The sequence below is a fragment of the Notamacropus eugenii genome, chromosome 2, assembly GCF_028372415.1.
Source record: "Notamacropus eugenii isolate mMacEug1 chromosome 2, mMacEug1.pri_v2, whole genome shotgun sequence".
NCBI classification, from domain to species: Eukaryota; Metazoa; Chordata; class Mammalia; order Diprotodontia; family Macropodidae; genus Notamacropus; species Notamacropus eugenii.
In genome coordinates this window covers 406,168,485-406,196,213 of record NC_092873.1, presented here as the reverse complement: position 1 = coordinate 406,196,213, position 27,729 = coordinate 406,168,485, and the positions used below count along the sequence as shown (strand labels likewise).

The following is a 27,729-nucleotide window of genomic DNA, read 5'->3' as shown; positions in this document are numbered from 1 at the left end:
GAGAGGGAAAGAAAATAAACGTTAATTATTTATTTTCTTTATTTTCATGGTTGGTAATTGGAAAAAATTCCTAAGTGGTCAATAGTGTCAAAAACTCAGAAAAGACAAGAAGTGTGAAATCTGAAAAACAGCCATTTGAAAAAGAAGCTTCAATTGATCAACTGGAAAAGGGGCCAAGTTGCAAGAGAGGTGAGGAACAGGAGGCATTGGATATAAGCGCATTTTTTCAAGAAGTTTAACAATACAGATAGATGGGACATTAGCTAGATGGGCTGGAAGAATCAAGAGAAGGATCTTTTTAGCTTTGAGAAGATCTGAGCATACTTGGAAACAAATGAGGTGGAGCTATGGAGGAGATATTGAAAATGACTGGGAAAAAGGAGATAAGAGCAGGCAAAAGGAAATGGAACTGAAGTCGCATGTGATAGTCCAGTCTCTGTACACCACCACCATCACTCCAACCCCCATTTGGTTACACTCGTTCTTAGCCTAAGGAGTTATGGTCCAAACACCTAATTATGAACTGAAGCATCCTAGTGCCTTCAGGCCATATTTATTGGGCTCCCTCATTAGTTAAAGGCATAAAAAGTCTTACCTAGGTGAAACTGGCAGATGTAACAAGGCTTCCTTAATCACTATACCCTGCCTTATTGATCAGAAAAGTACTATATCCTTTCTATGTTGTGGCTAAGTAGGCATCCTTTTGTTAACTACTAAATGACCTATGAGTAATTCTGTTCCTCTATTTTACTTACACTACCTAGGGATCAGCCTCAGTCAGGCTTAGTCCACTATATAACAGGAAGAGAAAATAGCTTTATTGAGAGGTAAGGAGAACATTTCTTTTTTTGTATCTGGAGGAAGATAAAAAGATAATGATGCTGAGAAGTTCCAGAGAATTGAGGAAGGAAAGCTGAGGGAGTCTAGGTCAGGTAACATGGCCTTAATCTTCTCAGTGATGCAGGAGGCAAGGTCATCTTCTATATATGTGGGATGCTTGGAATGTGATTGGTGGTGAGAACAAAAGGTATGCAAGTTTCTGTGAAAAAATGAGATATGGAGTTGACTAGGTTTGAACCGAAAGAATAGAATATCTACTAAGGGTGAGGATCCTGCTGAGGAGATACACCGCAAATAATGGTAGAGAGTGAATGTTGATACTCAGCTCCCTCAGGGCCTTTTCACTGCTAAAATTCTATGGCTCTACGTATAGAAAACAGCAGTGAGCAAGTATACAGTTTCTACCTTTTAATAAAGCCAAGGGTGGAAATTTTCCTGCTAAGGCAAAACAAATCTCATATTCTATGAATACTTGTTACGTAAGTAATTTAGGACTTAACAGCATTCCTATCTAACATAATTTTATGTGTGAAAAAAATTCCAAACCTAACATCCACGGTGTCATTGGATTCATGGTCAAACACCTCAAAAGCATCTTTGATTTTTTTCTGAATATCTTGTAATCCTGCTTCTGTAAAAAAAAAATAAAATAAAACAACAAAAATAAATTCGCGTAACTATTTAACTCAAAGTGGAATTTTCAATAGTCTATGAGTACTAAATAAACAAAGCCATACTCAAAATACCCCTTCCTGCTTTTCCCTAGTTTCTTTTTAAGGAGCAGTTTCAGGGCCCTTCTCCTATCAGAAGCCTTTCCCAAACCCCCTTCCTGAAATTAATCTTGTATTTTATTTATCTGTGCACAGCCATAGGTCTGTGCCACCTCCTGCCCTGAACAATGTAAGGTCCTTGAGGGTAGGGACTATCTTCTGCCTCTTTTTGTATTCCCAGTGCTTAGCACTGGGCCTGGCACATAGTTAAGTGCTTAATAAATATTTATTGATTATTCCCAGGGCCTAGCCTAGTCCCTTGCATGTGGCAGGTACTTAATAAATTGAATTGAATCCCCAAGTTTCTCCCCTAAGTGCAATGTAAAGAGCACTCAATTTGGAGTCCAAAGGCCTGGATTTAAATCCTAGCTCTTCAATCTACTATTACAGTAAATTATTTCATCGTTCTAGTAGAACAGGTCATTGGAAGTCAAAGCCCACCAGTGGCAAGGAAGTTCTCCACGGCTACTCTACTGAGTCTGCTGAAGGGAAGGGAATAAACATTTATTAAGTGTCCCCTGGAGTATAGCAGATTCTTACAACAACAATCCTGTCAGGAAGGTGGAAAGCTGAGCTCCTTCTATTTCTAAGGAGAGAGGAGAAGGAGGAAGAGATGGAGGAGGGGGAAGAGAAGTAGGGGCAGGAGCCACCCAAGGGATCAGTAGGAAGAGGAGATTCACTGTTGTGTTCTACCCTGGGCCCTGGGTAGCAGCCTCACTAGATACTGAAAGCGGAACAATGAGAGACAGGAACAGAAGAGGCCATGGAAAGAAGTCCCCATGGAAACAGGAGCAGAACTTGAGCGATGATGTCATCATGATGCCCCAGACTGGAGCCAAGCTGAGTGTCTAGACAGATCTTGGTTTTGCTGAACTTACTCAGAAAGGCAGATCCAAGATGGTGATTCCCTTCCCAACTCTCCCTTATCCCTTCCTGAGAGAGCATATGTGTTCCAAAGCTTATCTCTAGAGGGTTTTTTTTTTATTTTTATAGGAATGAAAATTGTCTTTTAAGCCAGTATAAAGATAAAGCTGTGGTTAACTACTGCATTACAGATATGTGTGTTTCGTTGCTAAAAGGTAACTGAGAGGGAGGCAATGGGTGGTGGGGCATACAGGGAGAGAGATAAATAGATTTTTATTACTGCTGGGACCTTTCTTGGCACAATGGGAGCTCAGAGCTGAACAGGAGAGAAATTATTGATTTCTATTTTTATAGCTTTCCTAAAGCAGAGAACAGCATGGATATGGAGGATCCTGGGCACAAAATGAACCTAGCAGCTTGGGAAGAAGGGAAGGGAGAAGGTTGTGAGTGAGCTTTTCCTCTCCCAATTTTCTTTTTCCAGTATTGGGCTTAGAACTGAGAGAGCTGACAGTAAGAAGGAAGAAACTACCCACATAAAAGCTGAGGGAGACAAGGAGGAGTTGGCATTCAAGAATGAATTATTAATTCCCTTCTCACTAACACAATACCCTCTACCACACAACCATCACTGCCAGACAAAGCTCTGACCTCGTCTGTCTTTCCCCCAGTTTTTTTTTAATGAATGAGTAAAAAAAGCATTTATTAAACACTCACTACATGGCAAGCATCATGCTTAGAGCTAGAAAAACAAACTGAAAAGCTAAGAGAGTTTTTGCTCTCAAGCTCAAAGTCTAAGGGGGGAGACAACTCATAAAAGAAAGTTCATCTTCAGGGCCAATGCAAGGCCTACAAGTCCTAGAGCAGATGGCAAGTTCCAGGTGAGAAGATCTGGTAGATCCTTCTTCTCACAAAAAGGAAAAATCATAGATTTCCTTCACCCAAGCCATGTGAACGGTCAAGCAGCACAGCTTGTTTCTCTAAATCCAAGGCAGAGAAAATTGAACTGAACTTTACAGAAGTGGAGGAAGTAATATCTACCTTGCTCTAAATTGGTAAATGTGAACAATTTTTATGGTTGTTAAAAGTCTGCATTTCTTACTTGTATTCTTTTTGTTTCTTTTCTCAATTACATGGAAACAAAAACTTTTAACATTTGTTTTTTATTTCCTCTACAAATACCTCCCAAACTGTGATATTAGTGTCCAGATCTAGTAGTTCCATTGTCTTGAGAATGAAAAGTTTGTTATCATTATCTTTGCAGAACATATCCATTTTTCTTCTATTTACTGTCTCCTTCCATCAGGGAGAAATTCCCACAGCAAAGGACCATAGATTTTTTTTTGGGGGGGGGGGGCGGTATTTACTAAATCCAGCACCTACCAATTCGTTTTTTTTTTCTTTGAAAGTGTTAATGATATAAAGGCATCAGGCTTCCATATAGTCTGTAAGTTTGGGGATTTTCTTATTTTTCTTCTCTCATATTTCTATGTATATATGTGTATATAACATTGTATATAATTAAATTCTTATCATTATGATTATTATCATTATTATATGGGAAATAGAGTTCATATTTTTATTTGATTCATTAATTTAAGAAGCATTAATTAAGTGCCTTCTATGTTTCAAGCACTCTGATAGGTACTGGGGGATACAAAGTTAAAAATAAATATAGTCCCTGCGCTCAAGGAGTTTATTCTTTTGTAAATATAATTCTAAAAAAACTTGTTTTATAATTGGTCCTTTCTTTATTAGCAGAGATTTTTCTAAAGATGAAAGGACAAGCAAACTTACTTGTTTTTCATAATTCTATTTCATCATTCAAGTTTGGCTAAAGGTAAATTGCAAGTCATAGCCTCACCTTCCTGATAACATGATCCACTTTGAGAAAGGACAAAACAAAGACAAAAATTTGAGTTCCAACTTCCTCCCCTCCCTGTTCAGATGGCAAACAATTTGATATAGATTATATACATGCAATCCTGCATAACATTTCCATATTAGCCATGTTTCAAAAGAATTTACTTATGTTCTTTTAAGAGGAATTTATGGGGGGGCAGAGCCAAGATGGCGGAGTAGAAAGACGCACATACACATAGCTCCGAACCCACAACCCATAGAACAGCTACAAAAAAGTAACTCACAGCGAATTCTGCACCCAGAGGCCACAGAACATTGGAGCGAGGGAAATTTCTGTTCCAGAGAGACCTGCAAACCTCTCACAAAAGGTCCTTTGCACCTCGGACTGGGCGCCGGGACTGGGAGCTGAGTACAGCCCTGCCGCAGCCGCGGCACCGAGAGGAAAAGATCCGAGCGGGCTTCAGGGACAGAATCTCCAGCGGCCACGCGGGTCCCTCCACCCACAGGTGACAGGGGTTGGTGAGAGGGTCTCTTTGGCGGGTCAAGAGGGGAGTGGGGTGCCCCCATAACTCAGGCCCCCTCGGGAGGCAACAGCGGAGATGGGAGCAGACTGGGGCTCCCCAAGCAGGCAGGAGCCTGGATCCATTGTTGAAGGTCTCTGCATAAACCCCCTGAGGGAACTGAGCCCGTGAGGCGACCCTGCCCTGACCTGAGCACCTGAACTTAATCTCACACTGAATAGCAGCCCTGCCCCTGCCAAAAGCCCTGAGGCTGGGAAGCAGCATTTGAATCTCAAACCCCAAGCGCTGGCTGGGAGGATCCGGAGGCAAAGTGGGTGTGAAGAGAATATTCAGAAGTCAAATCACTGGCTGGGAAAATGCCCAGAAAAGGGAAAAGAAATAAAAATATAGAAGGTTACTTTCTTGGAGAATAGGCAATTCCTCCCTTCCTTTCTGATGAGGAAGAACAATGCTTACCATCAGGCAAAGACACAGAAGTCAAGGCCTCTATATCCCAGCCCACTCAATGGGCTCAGGCCATAGAAGGGCTCCTAGAAAATCAAGTTAGAGAGGTGGAAGAAAAGCTGGGAAGAGAAATGAGAGACATGCAGTCAAAGCATGAACAGCAGATCAGCTCCCTGCTAAATAGGAGACCCAAAAAAATGCTGAAGAAAATAACACCTTGAAAAATAGGCTAACTCAATTGGCAAAAGAGGTTCAAAAAGCCAATGAGGAGAAGAATGCTTTCAAAAGCAGAATTAGCCAGATGGAAAAGGAGATTCAAAAGCTCACTGAAGAAAATAGTTCTTTCGAAATTAGAATGGAGCAGATGGAGGCTAATGACTTTATGAGAAACCAAGAAATCACAAAACAAAACCAAAAGAATGAAAAAATGGAATATAATGTGAAATATCTCATTGGAAAAACAACTGACCTGGAGAATAGATCCAGGAGAAACAATTTAAAAATTATGGGCCTACCTGAAAGCCAGGATCAAAAAAAGAGCCTAGACATCATCTTTCATGAAATTATCAAGGAAAACTGCCCTGAGATTCTAGAACCAGAGGGCAAAATAAGTATTCAAGGAATCCACAGGTCACCACCTGAAAGAGATCCAAAAAGAGAAACTCCTAGGAACATTGTGGCCAAATTCCAAAGTTCCCAGATCAAGGAGAAAATATTGCAAGCAGCTAGAAAGAAACAATTCAAGTATTGTGGAAATACAATCAGGATAACACAAGATCTAGCAGCTTCCACATTAAGGGATCGAAGGGCGTGGAATAGGATATTCCAGAAGTCAAAGGAACTAGGACTAAAACCAAGAATCACCTACCCAGAAAAACTGAATATAATACTTCAGGGGAAAAATTGGTCTTTCAATGAAATAGAGGAGTTTCAAGCATTCTTGATGAAAAGACCAGAGCTGAAAAGAAAATTTGACTTTCAAACACAAGAATGAAGAGAATCATGAAAAAGTAAATAGCAAAGAGAAGTCATAAGGGACTTTACAAAAGTTGAACTATTTACATTCCTACATGGAAAGACAATATTTGTAACTCTTGAAACTATTCAGCATCTGGGTACAGGGTGGGATAACACACACACACGCGCGCACACACATAGAGACAGAGTGCACAGAGTGAACTGAAGAGGAGGGGATCATATCTTAAAAAATAAAAATGAAATCAAGCAGTGAGAGAGAAATATATTGGGAGGAGAAAGGGAGAAATGGAATGGGGCAAATTATCTCTCATAAAAGAGGCAAGCAAAAGACTTTAGTGAAGGGAAAAAGAGGGGAGGTGAGAGAAAAACATGAAGTTTACTCCCATCACATTCCACTAAAGGAAGGAATAAAATGCACAGTCATTTTGGTATGAAAACCTATCTTACAATAGAGGAAAGTGGGGGATAAGGGGACAAGCAGGGTGGGGGGGATGATGGAAGGGAGGGCACGGGGAGGAGGGAGCAATTCGAGGTCAACACTCATGGGGAGGGTCAGGATCAAAAGAGAGAACAGAAGTAATGGGGGACAGGATAGGATGGAGGGAAATATAATTAGTTCTTACACAACACTACTATTACGGAAGTCATTTGCAAAACTACACAGATCTGGCCTATATTGAATTGCTTGCCTTCCAAAGGGAAGGGGTGGGGAGGGAGGGAGGGCAGATTGGCAGACAGGGGCAATTAGAATGCTCGGTGTTTTGGGGTGGGGGGAGGGGACAAAAGGGGAGAAAATGTGGAACCCAAAATTTTGTGAAAATGAATGTTAAAAGTTAAATAAATTAATAAAAAAATTTATAACATCAACATATAGAAAAGCTTATAAAGTTTGCAAACAAAATGAGAGGGGGGGGAAAGGTCATAGATAGCCATGGTATTTAGCTTCAAATCAAATGGGGGGTGGAGAAGGGAAGGGTAAGGATAGTGTAGAGCTTTCAAGGCAGGGTTAAACTGAATACTGACTTAAGTCAAATTCAACATCTGCAACCATTAATTGAGTCTTCTCACTGCTAGTTTCTTGTCCAGCTCTTCTCTGAGCTCCTGTATTGCCTTTGACTTTTGAAAAATGCAGAAAAATCTTCCACTCGATATCAATGTCCAGTCATGTTACCCAGTGAAGTGACTCTCTATGGACAATATCCCTACTTCATAGCAATTTTCTTTCCAGTCTGCAGTTCATTCATTCACTCATTTCTGTCATACTGTATACACAAGTTTATCCTTGTTTCAGTCCTTTGCTTGTTCAATTCCCTTGGCAGCAGCTTTTAATGCTGCTATTTTGTTTGTTTGTCATCCAGAATGTGTACCCCTTAACTCAGGGCATATTATGGTTCCCAATAGATGGCCATGCCTCCTCATGCTCCTTCTCTTTCATTATCTCTGCAGGAGACCACGTGGCCCACCTCCCAGGGTCATACATCTTGACAACTGTTGGAACAGTCCTTTAAGTTCTACTTATAGTGTCCCCAACACATCTCTAATCTCTCCAAGGGTTTGGAGGGTGAGTGATTCTGTCCTGGGTATGTACTGCCCTGCCTTCCTCCAACCCAGGTTTTCTTATCTGAAAAACAAGGGATTTGGACTAGATGATTTGCAAAGTTTCTTCTAGCTCTGAGACTAATTATTGTTCTGTCTCAGTTTAGGAGTTAATTCTGCTCAGAGCCAGAGGACATTAAATTCTGTAACTATTTTCTGAGCACCTCCAGTGTGCCTAACACTATTAGGCAATGTGGGAGATGTTATATAGTCTATGACATGATCCCTGCCCTCAAGGAACTTTTAGCTTTGCTGAGGAAAACAAGGCACTTATATACACAAGATGTCCCAAAAGTCCTAGGGCAGTTTTAAGCTTTCATAGCTTAATAATATGAATATTTATAGATATATACATGTATTATATATATAATACATACTATATAAAAGATAGAATATAGTCAGTTTCCAGAATGAGGACAGAATAAATGCAATGGGATTAGAAAAAAGTTTCATATGTGTCTAGGTGAGCTCTTTTACATCTTATAGCTGTACCATTCCATAATTTAGATGTTGGTATTTCCTCATCATTTGTATGGATGGGAAAGTTAGAAAATGGGCAGTCAAGATACATGACTTCAGGGTTAAATTGGGAAGAACTTGGATTAGAGTCCTCTAACAAGAGGAGATTCCAAGAAGAATCTTTAAAGGTGCCTGGCTGGATGCCCTGTGGGTGGCTGACAGGAAGGTATGGACCAGAAGCACTAGGAATAAGAGTTGATGGATCTGAAATCTGCACTATTGGGGTCAATAGCCCCATCAGTGAGATCAAAGATTCATCTGTCAAAGTACAGAAGTATTTGCTACTTGGGTCTGTATCCCAAAGAGATCATAAAAATGGGAAAGGGAGTATCTACATGTAAAATAATATCTATAGCAGCTGTTTTTTTGTAGTGGCAAAAAACTGGAAATTGAGGGGCTGCCCATCAATTGGGGAATGGCTAAACAAGTTGTGCTATATGAATTTAATGGAATGCTACTGTGCTATAAGAAATGATGAGCAGGGGAATGGCTGAACAAGTTACAGTATGTAATTATGATGGAATATTACTGTACTATAAGAAATGATGAGCAGGATGCTCTCAGAAAAACCTGGAAAGACTTACATGAACTGATGCAGTGAAAAGAGCTGAACTAGAAGAATGTTGAACACAGTAACAGCAACACTGTGCAATAATCAATTATTAATGATTTAGCTCTTCTCAGCAATACAGTGATCCACGACAATTTCAGAGGACTCATGATAGAAAATGCTATTCTCATCTAGAGAAAGAACTGATGGAGTCTGAATGAAGATTGAAGCATGCAATTTTTTTTGTGGTCTTTTTCTTTTTATTCTGTTTCTTCTCTCCCAACATGACTAATATGGAAATGTTTTCCATGATTGCACATATATAACCTACATCAAATTTCTTACCCTTTTAGGTAGTGAGGGAGGAAAAAGAGGGAAGGAGAAAAGTTTGGAATCCAAAATTTTTTTTTTAAATGAACATTAAAAATTTTCTTTACCAGTAATTGGATAAAATACTATTTAAAAAAAACCCAACAAAGTTTGATTCAGTATACCTAGACTTCTTGCAATATTTTGAGCAGAATTTTATTGTTTGTCTTGAAGAAAATAAAAATTAGTTTTTTGTCATTTTGCTCCTATCTCATCATGGCAAGTAGAAACAAACTCTGGCAAGTTCCACGCAACAGGAAGGACTCTGAGTAAGGACCTACAGAGGGAATGTTGGTCACTTTCCCCTCTTGGATACTTTATCTTCTTTGGATTCTTCTGATACTCTCCCTTGGTTCTCCTTGTCTAACTGCTCCTTCTCAGTTTCCTTTCATGAATCTATCTACCAAGCAAGGCTCCAACCTGGTCTCCCTTCTTTCTCTCCCTCTCTCTTTTATAAGCCCACATGGGTTTAATTATCACTTCTATGCTGAAGACTCCTAGTTTCAGTCCTAGTTTCTCCTATTGGCTGTGTTGGCTACAAAACTAAATTTCCATCAGATATTTCAAACTGTATGTCCCACAGACATCTCAATTTCTGACTTGTCAGAATTGTAAATATAACTCATTATCTTTTCCCTCAAACTTCCCCCTTTTCTAAACTTCCCATTTCGGTCAAGGGCACCACTATCCTTCTGGTTCCCCAAGTTAGCAGCCTTGGAATCATCCCTGACTCTTTACACTCACCCTAGATATCCAATCATTTGCCAAATCTTGTTTCTAACTTGATGTCTCTTTCTTGACAGTGCTTTTCACTCTCAAAGCCACCGACCTAGCTCAGGATCTTTTCACTTCTCCTCTGGATTATTATAATACCCTAACTGATCTCCCTGCCTCAAATCTCTTCTGTCTTCACTTCATCCTATAAACAGCAACAAAAACAATTTCCTTAAAGTGCAAGTCTTAACATGGTAGTTACTCTCCTACTCAATAAACCCAATGGTTCCCCTATGGTTCCTCAAGCTCAAATATAAACCCCTCTATTTGGCATTTATGGCCTTTTACAATCTGGTTCCAGTTTGCCATTCCAGTCAAATTACATATCATTGCTGTCCACATACTCTCTGGTCCAGCCAAACTGGCTATTTCACTATTCCTTACACCAAGCCTCTCTGTGTCTTGGTGGTAATTGTGCCCCATGCTAGAAATGCACCTCTTTCTCACCCTAATTTCTTTTAATTCTAAGCTCAAGCATCACAAAGTCATTTCTAATGCCCAAAGGTGAGTGCCTCCCCCACTCCCTCCAAATGATCTGGTATGTATATGCCGTTTTCTCTGGCTAGGTTCCTTGAGTCTAAATAGTCTCCTAAACAGACTTTCACTTTTTGTCTTTGTTTCACCAGTTCCTGGCACATAATAAGCATTTTTGTCTATCAGTTAATAAATATTGTGATAAATTAATATTATAATAAATAAATACTATATGATTAAGAATGTCGGTCAAAACTCATTTAAGTGTCTACTATGTGTCAGGCACTGTGCTATGTGCTCAGGATACAAAACTTGCCCTCAAGGAGCTCAAAAATAAATGTTTGTTTGTTGATTGTATCACCAGAAAGTTAGCCATCAAATAACATGTGGTTTTGGACCATAACAACTCATGAAACCAACTAAGATGTAAAAGGATGTAAAAGAATATCTACCCTAATTTAATCCGGGATCTTTTGAAATGTATTATTAATGATATTTCTCCATTGAGTTGTTAATTAATTAATTCCCTGCTGTAACTAATCAATGAACAGCTTTATTTGTTTGTTCGAGGGCAGGAAAAGAAGGAGACAACTTCTAAAAATAAGGTAAAACACAGTCACATTATAAACCCTACATAGTCTTATAATGAGTCAATATAAGATGTGCCTTTTAAAATGTATATGCCTTAGGAAAGTCCTTTAATGATGAGATTAACCTATTTCTGAAAGCAATTCACTTTATTATTATCTATTAGTAATAATATCTACATTGGCAAGCATTTCCCTGACAAAGAAACATTTTTTTTTGGCAATGTCTTAACAATTCAATTGTAAATTTCGAAGACAAACATTTGTTTCAGTGGCAAACATTTCCAACAAAAAATGTTTGTTTCAAGTATTGTAGAAAAATAATATTTGCTTTGAAGGACTGAGGCCAGCCAAATGCTTATGCAATTGTTTCTTTAGACCAGACTATGAATCAGCTCTCCAGTTTGACCTGCCTGAACTACTAAGGGCCAGAAAATCTGAGAGGACTGCAGTAGTTTCAGAGGCAAAACGTTTGTGTAGGGAGGGTAGTTCAAAACATTTTTAAACCAAATTCAGTCTGGCCAAGATGCTTTTCAAAATGTTTTCATGCTTCTGCAACGGTCTAATTGTCACTGTACATACAGCAAGGGAAAAAAAAGCACTAACCCTGCATAATTTATTACAGAACCACATAGGAGGAGAATGTTGCCTTTCCTGTCATTAATTAGTAATTGAAAGAGAAACAACATTATCAGAAATCCTGAGACATATTCCATTTTCATTCTCCTTCCCTCTCTCCTAAGCCTTATTGGACTATGCAGGGTTCATTTTATTTTAGAACATTTCAACATCATACTACTTACTTTACATAAAGTTCTTGTGGTCTTTGTGACTGAAAATATGGATTTAAGAAATAAATCTTCTCAAGCTGCCATATCACTGGTTGGCAGTATTAAAATTTACAGGTCCTAGACAACACAGAGGGCTTCTCATCATAAAATACACCACTGTCATCAACAGCAGATTCATTCAGCCTTCTTAATAAACATACACATATAAATATGCACAACGCACATACACATATATGGATGTATATGAAAAGGAACATTCAGGTTTCAATGGTGGTCCTTCATATTAATTATGTATAGCTCCTAAGAATTTGTGAACCCAGCCTTGAACTAGATTTTTTTCATGGAACAACTACAAAATCATAATCGTTGCAACTGGTGAGATATTTCTCAAAGACAACTGTGATTTATGTAAAACTTCTTTTTAAGTCCGTCATTTACATGGATTAGAATTAGACTGTTATTTTTTAAATGCAATTTACTCTGACAGAGTCATGTCAGTTTTAAAAGCATCTACAGAACTAGAAAACTGCAGTTGCCTGAGAAAGAAATGGTTCCAAGAAAACAGACTGCCCTGCAGTATTCCAGTACCAGAAAGAACCAATGTAAGGTAGATGTATATGGCACCCTCATGCTCCAAATGTAAAATGTCAATTATAAAAATACATTTTAACCAAAGAGTATTAAAGAAGATGAACATTTTGGGCAGGGCAAAGAAATGGATCTGTTCCCAATAATATTGCAGATCACTGCTGCCCAAACGTTCCAGATGGTTAAGCCAGCAAGCAAAGCCAAAAACAAACGGAAGCATCACTTTCCTTTTTGAGATGGTGATTTTTAAAATAAATGGCCCTGGCTTCTTTGTTTTTCTCTATTTCTCATCATTTAAAAAAAAAAAAAGATGAAAGGAAAATAGATCTACTTCTTGCCCAAATATAAAATTTGGACAAATTCTTCCCCCTCTCTAATTCATCTTAACTATTCTTTTCATTCCACAGATTTTCTAAAGCCATGAATATTTTCATGAAAGCAAACTGATGATTTTTAGTTAGCTTTGTGCAAAAGAGATACACTATCCAAACTGAATGAAAGCATAAAAGCAATCTGTCTTAATGGATGCAAATATTTGCAAAAAAATATCTATTACATGGCTTCAAAATTAATATTTCTGTCCAACAACTGAAATAAATGTTTGAAATCTGAAAACATTTGCTGGAAAAAACAAACGTTTTCATCTGAAGGGTAAAAAAAGATTTGGGGGCTATTAGAATACAACTAAATAAATTGCTTTTGAAAATAATTATCTTTGAAAGAGATATATTTTTTTTCGGTGAGACGTTTAATAGCTCTAGATGGAATATAATAATGACAACCAAATTATCAAAATTATTCTGATAATCTCTGTTCTTACTTCTAAGTATCAAAAGAGATAATATTTGCAACTTTAAAGCACCATATAAATGTTAGCTGTTATTCTTATTAATGAATGTATAAGGTGCCTAGTGGTATGATAGAGTTTGGGGTTTGAAGTCAGATGACCTAGGTCCAAATCCTGACTCAAACACTTACTTGCTGTGTTGCCTTGGGCAAATCACTCGCCCTCTCTCAACTTCAGATTCTCCATCTATAAAACGAGGCTCAGGTTGGGTTTGGACTTGAGGACTTGATGATCTCCAAGGTCCCTGCCAGCTCTAAATATATGATCCTATGAAAGTTATGATGTATGTGACACCTAGGCCAGCCCCCTCTGACATCTGGTGCCCCCAGATGGTGCAACCCTAGGCTGAAGATACTCTGGGTCCACATCCACATTTTTTTAAATTGCTTATAAGCCCTTACCTATTTTATTTACACTTTTTCTCTAGTCAGCCTGAGAATATATTAGTTCAAGGCAAAGCATTTAATGAGAACATAGTAGATTTACTAAACAGATGAAAACGTATGCCCATAAATCTAGGACATACTCTCCCACAAATATAAAGTCTGTCAGTCAGTCCATAAATATTTCTTAAATACCTACCATTTGTCTGATACTGTGCTAAGTGTTGGGGATGCAAAAAAAGGTCAAGGATAGTCCTGGCCTTCAACCTAATTGGGGAGACACTAACCAAACAAATATGCACAATCAAGCTATATGCAATATAAATGGGAAATAATTAAAAGAGAAGGCATTAAAATTAAGAGAAAGGCTTCCTCTAGAAGATGAGATTTTAGCTGGACCATAAAAGAAGTCAGGGAAACCAGTGGGCAGAGATGAGGAAGGGCAGTATTCCAGGGATGGCAGACAACCAGAGGTAAATGCTCAGAGCTGAGATATGGAAAGCCTTGTTTGAGCAACATCAAAGAGGCAAGTGTCACTGGATCCAAGAGTCCATGACCAGAGGAGTAAGGCATAAGCAAGCTAGAAAGATAGGTGGGACCAGGTTATGAAGAGCTTTGAATGCCAAACAAAGCATTCCATATTTAATCCTGGAGTCGATGGGGAACCCCACCACTAGTAGGGAGAATGAACATGAAGAGAAAGTATCCCTGAAGGGTACACATATGGGGAATATGTATGAAGGAGAAACTCTCAGCTGGGATTCTGCAGGACACCCACCTCCACAAGTGCGAGTGACATCGCTGAAATGCTTAGACACAATAGCAGAATTCTTCATAAATTTTCAATAAATGTCACCAAATCCTAGACAAATCTTTAGTTCCTAGAGTTCCTTTACACATGGCCAGCTATCTTCGCTGGATCAGTAATCTCTACCTATGGAAATACTAATGTACCTACCTGGGAGAGGAGCTGCAAAGCTGGTAATGTCCTCAAGGTGATCAGTCTAACCTAACATCTTTCCAAGCCCTCTCCAAAGGAAATAAGGTCATCTAGATAACACTTAGACAAGTAATTCATTTCTCCTACCACCTTCTAAATATATATTGTTGAAAGATAGTCAGTGCCCCAGAGATTCCTTGGGACATAACATTCAAAATGATAAAATCCTGCAGGGCAGATGAATGCTATAGTCTATTTATTTTCCTCTGCCATGAGGATCTGGGAATACCCACTGGACAAATCCAATACTGAAAACCACTAGCTGCCCAACAAATGATCCAGGGCATCTTGAACTCATAGCATGGTATAGCTGTCAACCTTAATTCTCTTGTTTAGTGTCCAGAAGTCTATATACATCTAGATCTTTCCAGTCTTATTCTGTATCACTACTATGGGTAAAGCATATGAACTGTCATTCTTCAATGCTGAAATATAGGCAGCTAGAGGACACACTGAATAGTGGACTGACCCTTTATTAGCTTCTTTTTTTTAATCTGTCAAATTCTTCCCTTTTTCTTTCTTAAAAAGAAATTTGTAAAAGTTAAACTGTAAAGGAAAAGTTCATTTGTAAGCTTGCTGTTTGGAACTCAGGACACATTTTCCCATGGAAACAATATAAATAATGGTTACAGTCCCAAAATAATCCACAAAAGTATATTTAAACCATGATATGATTGAAATATAGCACTTCACCAGACATCTACTGGCACTGTACTGATTATATCAAGTCCTAAAAACTGAAAAATACTTCTTTTATAAAATCTATAGTAACTCAAGAAACTGACAGAACCATCTACAATGAAAAAACAAAGTGGATAAAAAATTCACACCACTTAGGTTTATAGTTAGGTGGTAGCCGACTGAGTAAGCTAATAGCTTACATGCTTTGGACAAATACTATATATGAACAATGAATTGAGCTTAAATTTGAATACGGAGAGACTGGCTAAAATTATCATCGGTAAATTGTGATGCATTGTCAATGCTCCCAAGCTGCTTACTGCTATAAAGGCCACGTTTTAATATCAGTTATTTCCCCAGTGATGTTATACATCTGTAAATCATAGAACAACATAATCCCCAAAGAATCAAAACTGTAGATGATCCAAAAGGCAATGAAGACACCCATGGTACGTGGAAAGAGGCCGCATTATTTTATCAAAAATGATACATACTAGAAGCAGCACCTCTCTGGAAAAGGACAAGAAGGAGTCACATAGTAAGAACAGGGGATGAGATGAACAGCCCAAATCTTGTACTAGTACTCACATATATTAAAAGAACCAGAGGAAGGTCTTCTAGCATTTTGAATGGATCCTCTATGGGTGATTTACCATAAAAAAACGTGGACGATAGGAAAACCTATCTCATAATACAGGAGAGTGGGGGACAGGGGCACAAGCAGGGTGGGGGGGAGGATGGAGGGGAGGGCATGGGGAGGAGAATGCAATCCGAGGTCGACACTCATGGGGAGGGAAAGGACCATAAGAAAATAGAAGTAATGGGGGACAGGATAGGATGGAGGGAAATATAGTTAGTCCTATACAACACAACTAGTATGGAAATCATTTGCAAAACTAAACAGATTTGGCCTATATTGAATTGCTTGTCTTCCAAGGGGAAGGGGTGGAGAGGGAGGGAGCTAAAGAAGTTGGAACTCAAAGTGTTAGGACCAAATGTAATGTTCTTACCACTGGGTAACAAGAAATACAGGTTAAGGGGTCAAGAAAGCTATCTGGCCCTACAGGACAAAAGAGAAGACGGAGACATGGACAGGGAGAGAGGATAGAGGAAAGAGCAGATTGGACACAGGGGCAACTAGAATGCTTGGGTTTGGGGGGGGAGGGGATAAAAGGGGAGAAAATTTGTAACCCAAAATTTTGTGAAAATAAATGTTAAAAGTTAAATAAATTAAAAAAAAACAAAAAAAACGTGGACAAAAATTACAAAAAGATGAGAAGGTATGGAAGAGTTGTGACATTGGCTGATGGAAGAAATAAGAATAACATTAAGGATCCATTAAAATTTTGTCTACTCTGCAGTGGAAGAGAGTAGAAAACAATACTATTAAAATAACAATCATTGAAATAGGAAAAATGGCTTACCAAAAAGAAAGAGTAATAAGTACATGAGGACTTTTGTAGATTCTGAAAGGAACTTCTAAATACTTCTAAGAGTTGTGGAAGTTTTTGACACTTGTTTTTTCTTATGTATAATTTTCCTTGAGCAAATATATCTTTCCTTTTCTTCAATACAGGTTTATCACTAACTCTATTCATAGCTTTTATCAATCACAAGAGGAGTCAGTTTTCTGGCTCATTAAACGGAATCAACTAGCTAGGCCTCACTATTGCCAGGTTCTTTTGTGTTGCATAAGCACCCAAAACAAACATTACCACAGCCCCAGCTCATCTAATTGATGCCCTCATGGTTTACCTTTTGAAGTTTGCTGACAGGTTTTTACCCAGATAGAAATATGATCTAGAAAGTGATTGACCTAAAAGTCAGGAGAATTGGCTTCAGTTCTTGGCTTTGACATGAACTAATTGAATGATCCAGGCAGGTCACTTAATTTCCATATTTGTAAAGTTAGGATAATAATACTTTGTTACCTAGCTCACTGAGTTGTTATTTGTGAGTCTTATAGATCAACATAAATGTCAGCTATTATGAGAATTCCCAACTCAGTTTCCTAATTTCTGTTACTCTTCCTTTCTCAACTTCTGGATCTCTTTTGCCCCAGTGCCTAATTCTCCCTTGATAAAGATTCAGCTTCACATTCCTCCCCTCTCCAAATGTTTCTTTAGAGCAGAATTTTCTATATACACTAGATGTCTCAGAAATCTCTGGAGTTATCTGGATTGTCCTTCAAAGACAGGCTGGAACTCTACCACCACCAGAGACAATCACACTCAGAGAAGGAGATAGATTTTCACAATATAAATGGATAAGAAGCAGAAAAGAGAGGGGAAGCAGAACAGGACTAAAAGAGGACATCTGTGTATGTATAACAGACAGGAACTTCAGGCAGAAGTACCTATGATTTTCATATCATCCCAAAAGCAGCAACAGAGTGGCAAAACATAATTAATAATATGGCAAAAATATTCTATATTTATACCCACAGGGAAGAGGTAGTAGAAATCTATAAGGGGTTCTGTAAAATATCTGCCACTATAAAAGTCACTTAGATAGAAGGAAAACAATCTAGGAGAGGCTTCTGTATCAATAATTTCTATATTATGACTTCATGACTCATTTCCACGTAAATGAGATGTCACCATGTGCATAAGGAGTAATTCAAGGTTCAGACTCCATCATGAAATGAATTACTTAGACCTTTTGCATGGTCATGGGCAGTGTGGTCTTTTCACAGGTAATTTCCATTTCTTTGTTTCTTTTAGGCATTGATATATTTATTGGCTTAATGCAGCTGTGGAACCTTACATAGATGAGCCTAAAACCTGCTCTCCAAACACCACAGGAACGCTATGACCCTGTCAGTTGTCACAGAGTTTGCTCTGTCCTTTAATGGCTGAGAAGCTGAGTTAGCTAACAGGAAGACTCCTTCTCTGAGGAGTTGAAATGGAAAATTGCTCATCAAGAGAGATCTATAACAAAACTCAACATCTTTCCCTCTCAAACCTGCTCCTCTCCCAAACGTTCCTATTTTTTGTCAATGTCACTGCCATTCTTCAATCTTGACATTATCATCAACTCCCCATGCTCCTTTACCCTACACATACCTAGGCCACTGGCAGACCTTTTCATTTCTACTTCCACATATCTTGCTTCCAAACCCTTCTCTACATCCATGGTCACCAGCTTCATTCAGGCCTTCATCATTATCTTCCCTGGACCTTACAATGGTCAATTAGGAATCAGTCTCCCTGCCTCAAGTTCCTCTCCACTCCATGACATCTTCTACACAGCTATCAAAGTGATTTTTCTTAAGCTCTGATCTGACCCTGTCACTCCTCTATTCAACAAACTCCAGTAGCCTCTGGTATAAAATATAAACTCCTTTGCCTTTAGCAGCCTTTCACAAACTGGTCCCAACCTAAACTTCCAGCTTTATTGTATATATCCCCTACTATAAGGTCCACCTAAAGTTGCCTTCTCTTCCTCACCCATAGCACTCCATCTCCCATCTTGATGTCTTCTCATAGGCTATCCCCCAAGTCTGGAATTCACTGCCTACTCACCTCTACTTCAAAGAACCCCTCACCTCCTTCAAGATGCAGCTTTAGTTCCACTACTATACAAGCCTTTCCTTATCCTGTCACCACTGCTAACACCTTTCCTCCCTGACTATCTTGCATTTTGTCTTTATTCTGCATATTCATTAATATACATGTTGTCCTACCTGACAGAACAGAAATCTCTGAGTGTAGGGGTTGTTTCATTTTTTGTATTGGTATCCTCAGCAACTAGCAAAGTGCTGGGCGCAGAGCAGGAACTTAATAAATGCTTGCTAGTTGATTACTTAAAGACAACTGAGTTAGACATCTTCCCCCTCTTCTCCTGGAACCCTCCATGGTTCGAGGACTCTAAAGATCATAGCAACTCATGTGTATCCTATCCTTTGTATAGTCAGTCACTAAATCATGACACCCCAAACAGACTAGCTAAACCAGAAAGGTATGCCCTTCCCTGGACTTATAAGATCAGCCAACTTAGCTATGAGTAATGAAAGACAGGAGAAAAGTAGGGCACACTGTGTGCACATCACTCCTCTGACAAGGAAGAAAGCATTAAGAAAAATAGTAAGTCACATGGATGGAGTGCTTTAAAACTTCCAGGAATATTCTCTCTGTAATAAGCCTATAAGGTATTATCTCCATTTTACAGATGAGGAAACTTAAGATTTATGGAGATTAAATGATGATATAAGAAACATTGGGTCAAACTGTTCTTCCTGTAGGTCACCCACACTTGTTTGTCCTGTAAAGTGACCTTGAAATGAGCAAGGAAGGCAATGTGATGGCAGCTGTTTAATCTGTATGGAAAATTCACAACTCTAGTGTTTGACATGTAGTAAGGGGCTGTATTATCCAATGTAGACAAGGCAAGCAAGTTAGTTTCATTAAAAATAAATAGCAACCATTTCTGTTTACAAAGTTTGCTTAATTTCATACAGAGATGTTCCCTTATGTATTTTGATATTCAATGTTTCTGTTTTATGATTTTTCATCTCATGCTGAATTTTACACTTTGGGGATAATTTTTTTATCTTCAGGTTTAGGAATACTTTCTTAAAAAGCATTTTCCTAATATTGTACACACAAGGTAGAAACTAACTAATTGCCTGGTGCTGTGAGAGGGATCATGGTACAGTGGGAAAAGTACTTCAAAGGGGTTTGAAGTCAGGGGGTCTAAGTTTCTGCTATTTAAGAGGCAACAATCACTTATTAAGCACCTACTGTGTGCCTGACATTGTAGTAAGCACTAAGTAATATAAAGACAAACATGGAATGGCACTTCCTCTCAAAGACCTTTCTGCCTACCAGTGAAGAAATGTACACGTATACATTTATAGAGTATATATAAGATAAATGCAATATAATTGGAGGTAGGCACTAGCAACTGAGATTAAGAAAGGTGCCATGTAGCGGCCCAGTTTGAACGGAACCTTTGAAGAAAACTACGGGTTCTAAGAGGATGAGGGGAGGAGGTAATACACTGGGTCATGTGTGGGGGGCCCCAGGGCAATTTGCCTCCACCAGAGTATGTGTGATTGGTTAATGTAAAATAAGGCTGGAAAGGTCAACGGGAGCCAGACAATGGAAGGCTTTAAATGCTGAACAGCAGAGTGACCTTGAACAAGTTGCTTCTAGTTTCTTCATCTATAAAATAAGGAAGTTTATCTGCCTATATCACTATTGCAGAGGATGATGATGACATTCACATAGGTTTTCAAGCTTGCTAAGTGTTATGCTGACATCTCATTTGAGCCTAATAACCATTCCCGGGTATAAGTACCACAGGCAGCCAAGCGGCTCAGTGGATAGAGAGCTAGGCCTGGAGTTAGGAAGATGCACCTTCCTGAATTCAAATTCAGCCTCAGACACTTAATTATATGTATGACCCTGGGCAAGTCACTTCACCCTGCTTACCTCATCTGTAAGAAGATCTGGAGAAGGAAATGGCAAACCATTCCAGTATCTTTGCCAAGAAAACCTCAAATAGGCTCACAAAGAGTCTGTCACGACTGAAAGAAACTACTGAACAACGATATAATATAATCATAGACAAAAACAACACGATGGTTATTAAACCCACTGAAGAAACAGAGGAATCCTATGAGTATGATCTCCTATGAGCTTTAATTGCATTACAAATAACCATTTAAAAGCCTCTAAGTTTAAAAGCTATATAATGCTACTAAACAAGAAAGTATCCCATTTCATTATACATTTTTCCTGCTTACCCAGTCTCAAGGAATTTCAACAGCTGGGGGAGGGGGGACAGAGGAACTGAAATGTGACTGGGACATCCCAGAGATCAGGATTAAATCCATTTTCATTCTGTCATACAAGGCATTCATAAGAGCGGCTTAATTATAGGTACATCATTGAGAGAGATAAAGGATGAAGGATTAAAAGAACACAAAGAGAAAAGGATACAGTTAGGATGGAAAATTTATAGAAAACAAAAGGTTATTTCTGATTAGATAATACAAATATTTAAAAGACCCTAAAATGACCCAAAAACGAAGGTACCCCAGGCCAGGATGACTAGATGTTTAAAAATCAAAAATGTTCATTCCAGGTCCCTGGTTATTCCTGTCCATCACCACTGGGTCATTTCAGGCCAGAATTCTCCAGCCCAAAAGGATGAAAGGAAATCTGGAAGGTAGAACCTGGCCACAGAACTCATCTGCATCTATAGAACGGCAAGCATAACAAACCAGAACATGTATTCTTCCTCAAGTTTACTCCTCTGTTGCTTGGCAGGTACAGAGTGAGCCCTTGATTTCTGAACTCTGGACCTCCTCAATCCTCTCTGGTCTTGACTGTAACCCAGGCTGTGAATCTGCTTTGATGTCAGATGCCCCAGATACTGCCTGCTCCCCAGCTGGCTACACAATCCATATCCTCTGCAGCCTAAATTGGCTTTCACTTCAAATTCCACTACTGTCTCTGACCTGTTTAATTCTAAGAGGCTTCTACTTCAGACTCCAATAACTGCCTGTGACGTTTTAAATCCCAAGACTTGTGTCACTAATCACTCACCTCTGTCCCTACCCTCATCTGTCATTGCCTATGCAGGGTAAAATATCCCCAATGAAGTTTCTGACAGCAGAAATCGAACCTGTAGCCATGGTCAAAGCCCAAAATGGGGCTCCACCAAGATCCTAAGCAGGGGCGGAGTCAGACATGAGGGAGAAGAGGTACTGTGAAAGATGTAATTTTTCTAACCAAAATCATAAAAATTGTATATGGGCCTCCTCAGCCTTTTCTTCTCTAAGTTAAACATGCCCAGTTCCTTCTCCTGAGGTTCATTTGGCATGAACTTAGGGTCCACATCCTCTGGTTGCCATCCTTTAACACTCTCCAGTTTCTTAATCCTTAGTTCCCAGAACTGAGCACAGTACTGCAGATGAGGTCTAGGTATTTTATTTTTTGTTAGAGAAGTGAATTCTAGTTATGGAAGAATATATAGGCATGTGAATGCCTAGAGAAAGGAGACAACATATCATGTTCAGGGAATAGAGTGCCAGAAGGGGAATAATGTGAAGGAAAACTGGAAAGACAAGTTGATGCCAGTTTTAAAAGGGTCTTAAATGCCCTTGTGGATTATCCCAGGGAGGGAACTGCTCAAGGTGTTTGAGCAAGAGAGTGACAATTGGACCTAAACCCACAGATTACTTTGGCAGCTATGTGAAAAGTGGTTTGAAAGTGGGAGGGATCTGAAGCAGGAAGACTGGTAAAGAAGTTATTATAGTACTTTACAATAGTTCAAGCAAGAAGTAAGGACAGTTTAAAGTAAGTTCGTGGCAGGATAAATGAAGAAAGGTGTGTAGACAGGAGAGACTGGATAAATGTAGAGTGAGCATGATGTGGCAACCGACTGGATATGGGGATGAGCCTCCATTTTCTTATCTCTAAAATGAGGGAGTTAGGCTAGATGACTTTTAATGTCCCACTCTGGTTCTAAATTAGTCATCTTATGACTCTAAGGACATGAACTGGAATGACTGAGCATGACAGTGCTTCTCATGGAAACAGATAAGTTTGGAGAATGGGCAGGTTTCATGCAGAAGATAAGTTCAGTCTTGGACATTCTGAGTATGAGTCCAATATGATACTGAGGTAAGAGATGCCCAGCAGGCAATTGGAGATGGAGAACTGGGAGCTCAACAGAGAAATTGAGGCTGAATATATAAATCTAGAAGAACTCCACGTTGCAGGGCGAGGGTGTGTGAAAATTGAGTAGTCAAGGTAATCGAGAAGGAAAGAGAAGGTAAAGGACAGAGTCCACTGCTACCAGCCTAGCCCAGGCTCTCATCACCTCCTGCAAGGATTATGACAATAATATCCTCATTGGTTTCCTACTTCTAATCTCTCCATATTATTCACATCTTTATTAAATTAATTCTCCTGAAAAAGTTTTCATACCGTTATACTCCTACTCAAGTATGTACCATTCTCCCAGTTCTCTACAAATATTAACTGCTTGGTTTAGCAATGTCAGTATTCTATAATCTGTCTTCACTTCACCTATTCACTATTTCCCAAAATAAGTCCTTTGCTCTATTCAATCTGATCTCTTTATTTCTTTAAATATTTATCTTTTCTGCCTCCATAGTTTTTGTTTTCCACCTTGTAATACCAGTCCTCTGAGATCTGAATTCAAATCCAACCCCAAAGACCTACTAGCTATGGAACCTTGGGCAAGTCAGTTAACTAACTGCCTTAGTTTCCTCATTTATAAAATAGGGATAAAAATAACAACTGCCTCCCAGGATGGTTGTGAGGATAAAAAAAGGATGATATCTGTAAAGTACTTTACAAACCTTAAAGTGCTTTTATATTGCTACCATCATCTGTTGTTGCTGGAAATTCCTGAGAAGTCACATCATTATAGGTGTGCATTAGAAAGATTAATCTGGGGAGACCTGCCAAAATAGCTGCAAGGTTGTGATTAAACCCAGTTCCTCTTTAGCACCTCAATCCAGCAACAAAACATTTATGTGTATATATATATATATATATATATATATATATATATTTCATTACAGTTATACTCTGAGCCCCCTCTTCCTACAAACAATGTGCATAATTGTGGAAGAGTGTGCCCCGGGCTTCTGAGGAATGTTTGGTACCAATTGTTCTTAGTACACAGCCTTAATAAATGTCTTTACCAAAAGATAATCTACCCCTCACTGTCAATAGGCAGCACACCAGTGAGGACTTCTGAGCTGACCGTAGTGGTAGCCACTTATAGTGGCTGAAATAGCAGTCTCCCTTCTTTTTAGTATGCTTTGGTGGATTAACTCCAAAGTGTATGGCACACAAAGATTATATGAACAAAGAAAGTTGGAGCTGGACTCAAATTCTGGCTCTGCTGAATACTAAACTATGTGACATTGGACAAGTAACAACTTCTCTGGGCCTCACTTTCATGACCAGTAAAAATTAGGGAATTGTACTTAAATACTAAGGTCTCCTCCAGCTATAAATCTAAGGATCTATGATTTAAATGGAGAAAGGTAAATTGAAATAACACTGGGAAAAGTTGTGAATGTCAAACTAAAGAAGTTTTACTTAGTAATCAATGTGAAACCACTGAAGGTTTTTGAACAAGATCATGAAACACACCAGGTATAGATTTATAAGAAAGGGAGGAGCTAGAAAATGAGCCCATGTCTTAGAAAATGGTGAAGGCAAATTAAGGAAATAAATATCCTAAAAAATGCACAGATATTTTAATGTTTTATTTTAAGGAAATTAAATTTTGTTGACACACATGAAATATTCCATTTAAATATCTTCAACATATCTTAAGGACAAAAAAGACAGATAAACTAATAGCATTTTTAAACAGTCTCACAGTTACAAAGTTTTATGCCTCATTTCCAAAGTATTTTACCAATGTTTAAACAAAGAAGAAAATATTAAGATGCACGTATATGAAATGTGGGAATAAAGATTAAAGAACTACCATCAAGGCAATGAATACTGAAAAATTAATGCAACTACATTTGGGAATATTACTATTCTTACAGTTGCATTAATTTTTCAGTATACATAGCTATATATGTGTGTATTTTGGAGTATTGTGGTTCTAGTTATATTAATTTTTCAGCATATATATGTACTATATGCAGTATGTGCATATACATATGTATAGCTCTATATATTTGTGTATATATTTGTAAAGTATCTTCTTTTCATTCTATATATTCTTGTGTATATATATATTTGCAAAGTATTTTCCTTTTTATATACATCATCAATGGTTTATACATAATTATATCATGGAGATACAGACATAAAGATATGTCATTCTCTCCTCCTGTATTAATGCTGCCTGGACATTTAGAACTTTTTATTTCCAACACCAATTCTTCAGTATTTGAACCTTTGACTAAAGGTTCAGAGGAAATATATCAGAGAAAGAAGTAAAAAAGTGTTCTCCATTTTTTTAAACCACATATACAGCACTTATAGTTGTGGTTGGCTACTTTCCCCCCTCAATTTGAGGAATAGGTTGCCCAAATTTAATTTGGCTTTATGCTGATTTATGTGGGTTCTTGACTTGCCACAGGTTGCTAATTTACTGTAGTTTGCTTTTAATGAATGTTTTTAAGAAAGATTTTTTTCTTCTCTGAAAAAAATCACCAAGACTAAGAAAATAATTAATGTACAGGTACAGGGATGGGCTATAAAAAAGATGCTTCTCAACAACATGTTTCAAGGTAGGAAGAAAGCTTATTTGAATACACTTCCCAGCTCCCCATTTTATCTTCCTGTTCAGTGTAATTTAAACACACACACACACACACACACACACACACACACACACACACACACACACATACACACACACTTAAAGGCCTTCTAAAAACCAACTAGTTTCTGTTTTTTCTACAACTGGTTTCTTCTTAATCAGTCTGAGAGCCAAATTTTTAACAGCTTCTGCCATCTCCTGCACCATGGAAACAAGGAGAGCTCTTTTTTTCAAATACTCAGACCAGATGAAAATGCTTGAAAATAGACTCAATGACAATGCCTGGAATTGAGATGCCTATTTATATGATTATTCTGGTACAATCACAAAATGATTTTAGTCCAATTTAACTTGGGCAAAGCCAGAGTTTATTTACATTTACTTTGTTCCCTATTTTACACACGTCAGAGAGTCTTACAAGGGCTTTTCAGAGAGGGGCTCTGAAGATGAAGCTATTGCTAGAACAAATTTTTAATAATTTAAAAGACAAAGTCATTTGGAAGATAAGGTCCAAGAGGAAATGTCTACTTTAAAATAGACTATTTCAACTTGTTTTTATTATTGAATTTTTAGAGAAATTGATTATAACTACCGTATCTCACAAATACAATTATAAGTGAAGAACCGCATTTTTCCTCATTTATTCCTCAAATTTCTTCATAATTCCCTACGGTAAAATAGTTTTTTAAAATTTAATTTCATGTACAATATTACTACTGCTTGTTCTTGTGACATCATAGGCCTCATTGGAATCTGTTAAATGATGTGGTAATTCATCAATAAAGTACACATTTTCTTCACATCATAAAAATCCTTTGAATTAGAAGAGTTCTTCACGTAGATCATAAGTGTGAATAGGTCATTTTTCTTGGCCAGAGTTGCATAGTGCTGATCTTATACTTCTGTCTTTTTAAAATCCAGTTATCATTTACCATTTTTATGATGGTTCCTACTAAGCAACAAGAATATACAGTGTAAAGTAATTATTTTGTACTGCCTTTTAATTGTTGAAACAAGTCTAATTTCACATTAGACTATATCTACAAGGTTAACCATGTGAAATGGAGACTAGAAAAATGTAGAGCCCTGGATTTGAAGTCAAAAGGCGCATGCTCTGATTCTACTCATCTCACCTTTTACCCTTATAAGTTTGGATATGTCATCAGTTAACCTTTCTGAGAATGGAACTGATGCAGAGTGAAATGAGCAGAAGCAGGAGAACAATTTATATCATGGCTACATCACTGAAAAGGAAAAAAGCTGTGAAAGATTTAATATGACCAATGCAATGACCAATTCCAACTCCAGAAGACCAATAATAAATCATGTTTCCCACCTCTTAGCAAAGAGGTGATGGATTAGAGGTGCAGAAAAAGACATACATTATAAGATACAACCAATGTGTGAATTTAATTTTGCTGCATTTATTTGTAACAAGGAAAAGCTTTTTTTTTTTTTGAGGGGAGGTGAAAGAAGTCAAGGGAGGATAGTGATAATAACACCAAAAATGTAAAGAAAAAAGAAAACATGGTCAATGAAACATTTTTAAAAGTATAATAGAAGAGAGCAGAGGGAAGTATAGAAAGTGATACAAATAATCAAGGCAATATTAGAACATCTAAATTCAATTTAATATATACTTTTTAAAATAACTGTACATAACACAGTGTCACATACAACTCTTTTGTTCAGTTCTTTGTATAAAATGTTCATGTTTGTTGACATATGTCAAGTTTATTAAAAAATTTAATCAAAAAAGACTGTTTATAAAGAATTAGATGAACTCTAAGATCCCATAACTTATAATCATATTTGTTCATTTCTTTTGGTCATAGAAATACAAAGATGCAAGAAAGCACAGTGTCTTGGTAGGTAGTTGGTAACAAATATAACACTATATTATAGTCAAATGTTGGAAAGGAAAACTGAATAATTTTCCTAGTGTGACCTCAAAAGAAGAGATAAGTTACAAATGTTGAGGATACCATTATCAGAATGAGGAAGATGAACTATCTCAG

The 27,729-nt window shown here is 38.0% G+C and overlaps 1 protein-coding gene across 2 annotated transcripts in view; it reads right to left on the bottom strand.

The window, feature by feature from the left end:
• Positions 1 to 27,729, bottom strand: part of EFCAB2 (EF-hand calcium binding domain 2) — a 107,395-nt gene that overhangs the window by 62,777 nt on the left and 16,889 nt on the right. For both annotated transcript variants that reach the window (XM_072647637.1, XM_072647638.1), the window contains exon 2: positions 1,387 to 1,471. In XM_072647637.1, coding sequence (XP_072503738.1) covers positions 1,387 to 1,471 — 85 coding nt within the window. The remainder of the gene's footprint in view (positions 1 to 1,386; positions 1,472 to 27,729) is intronic.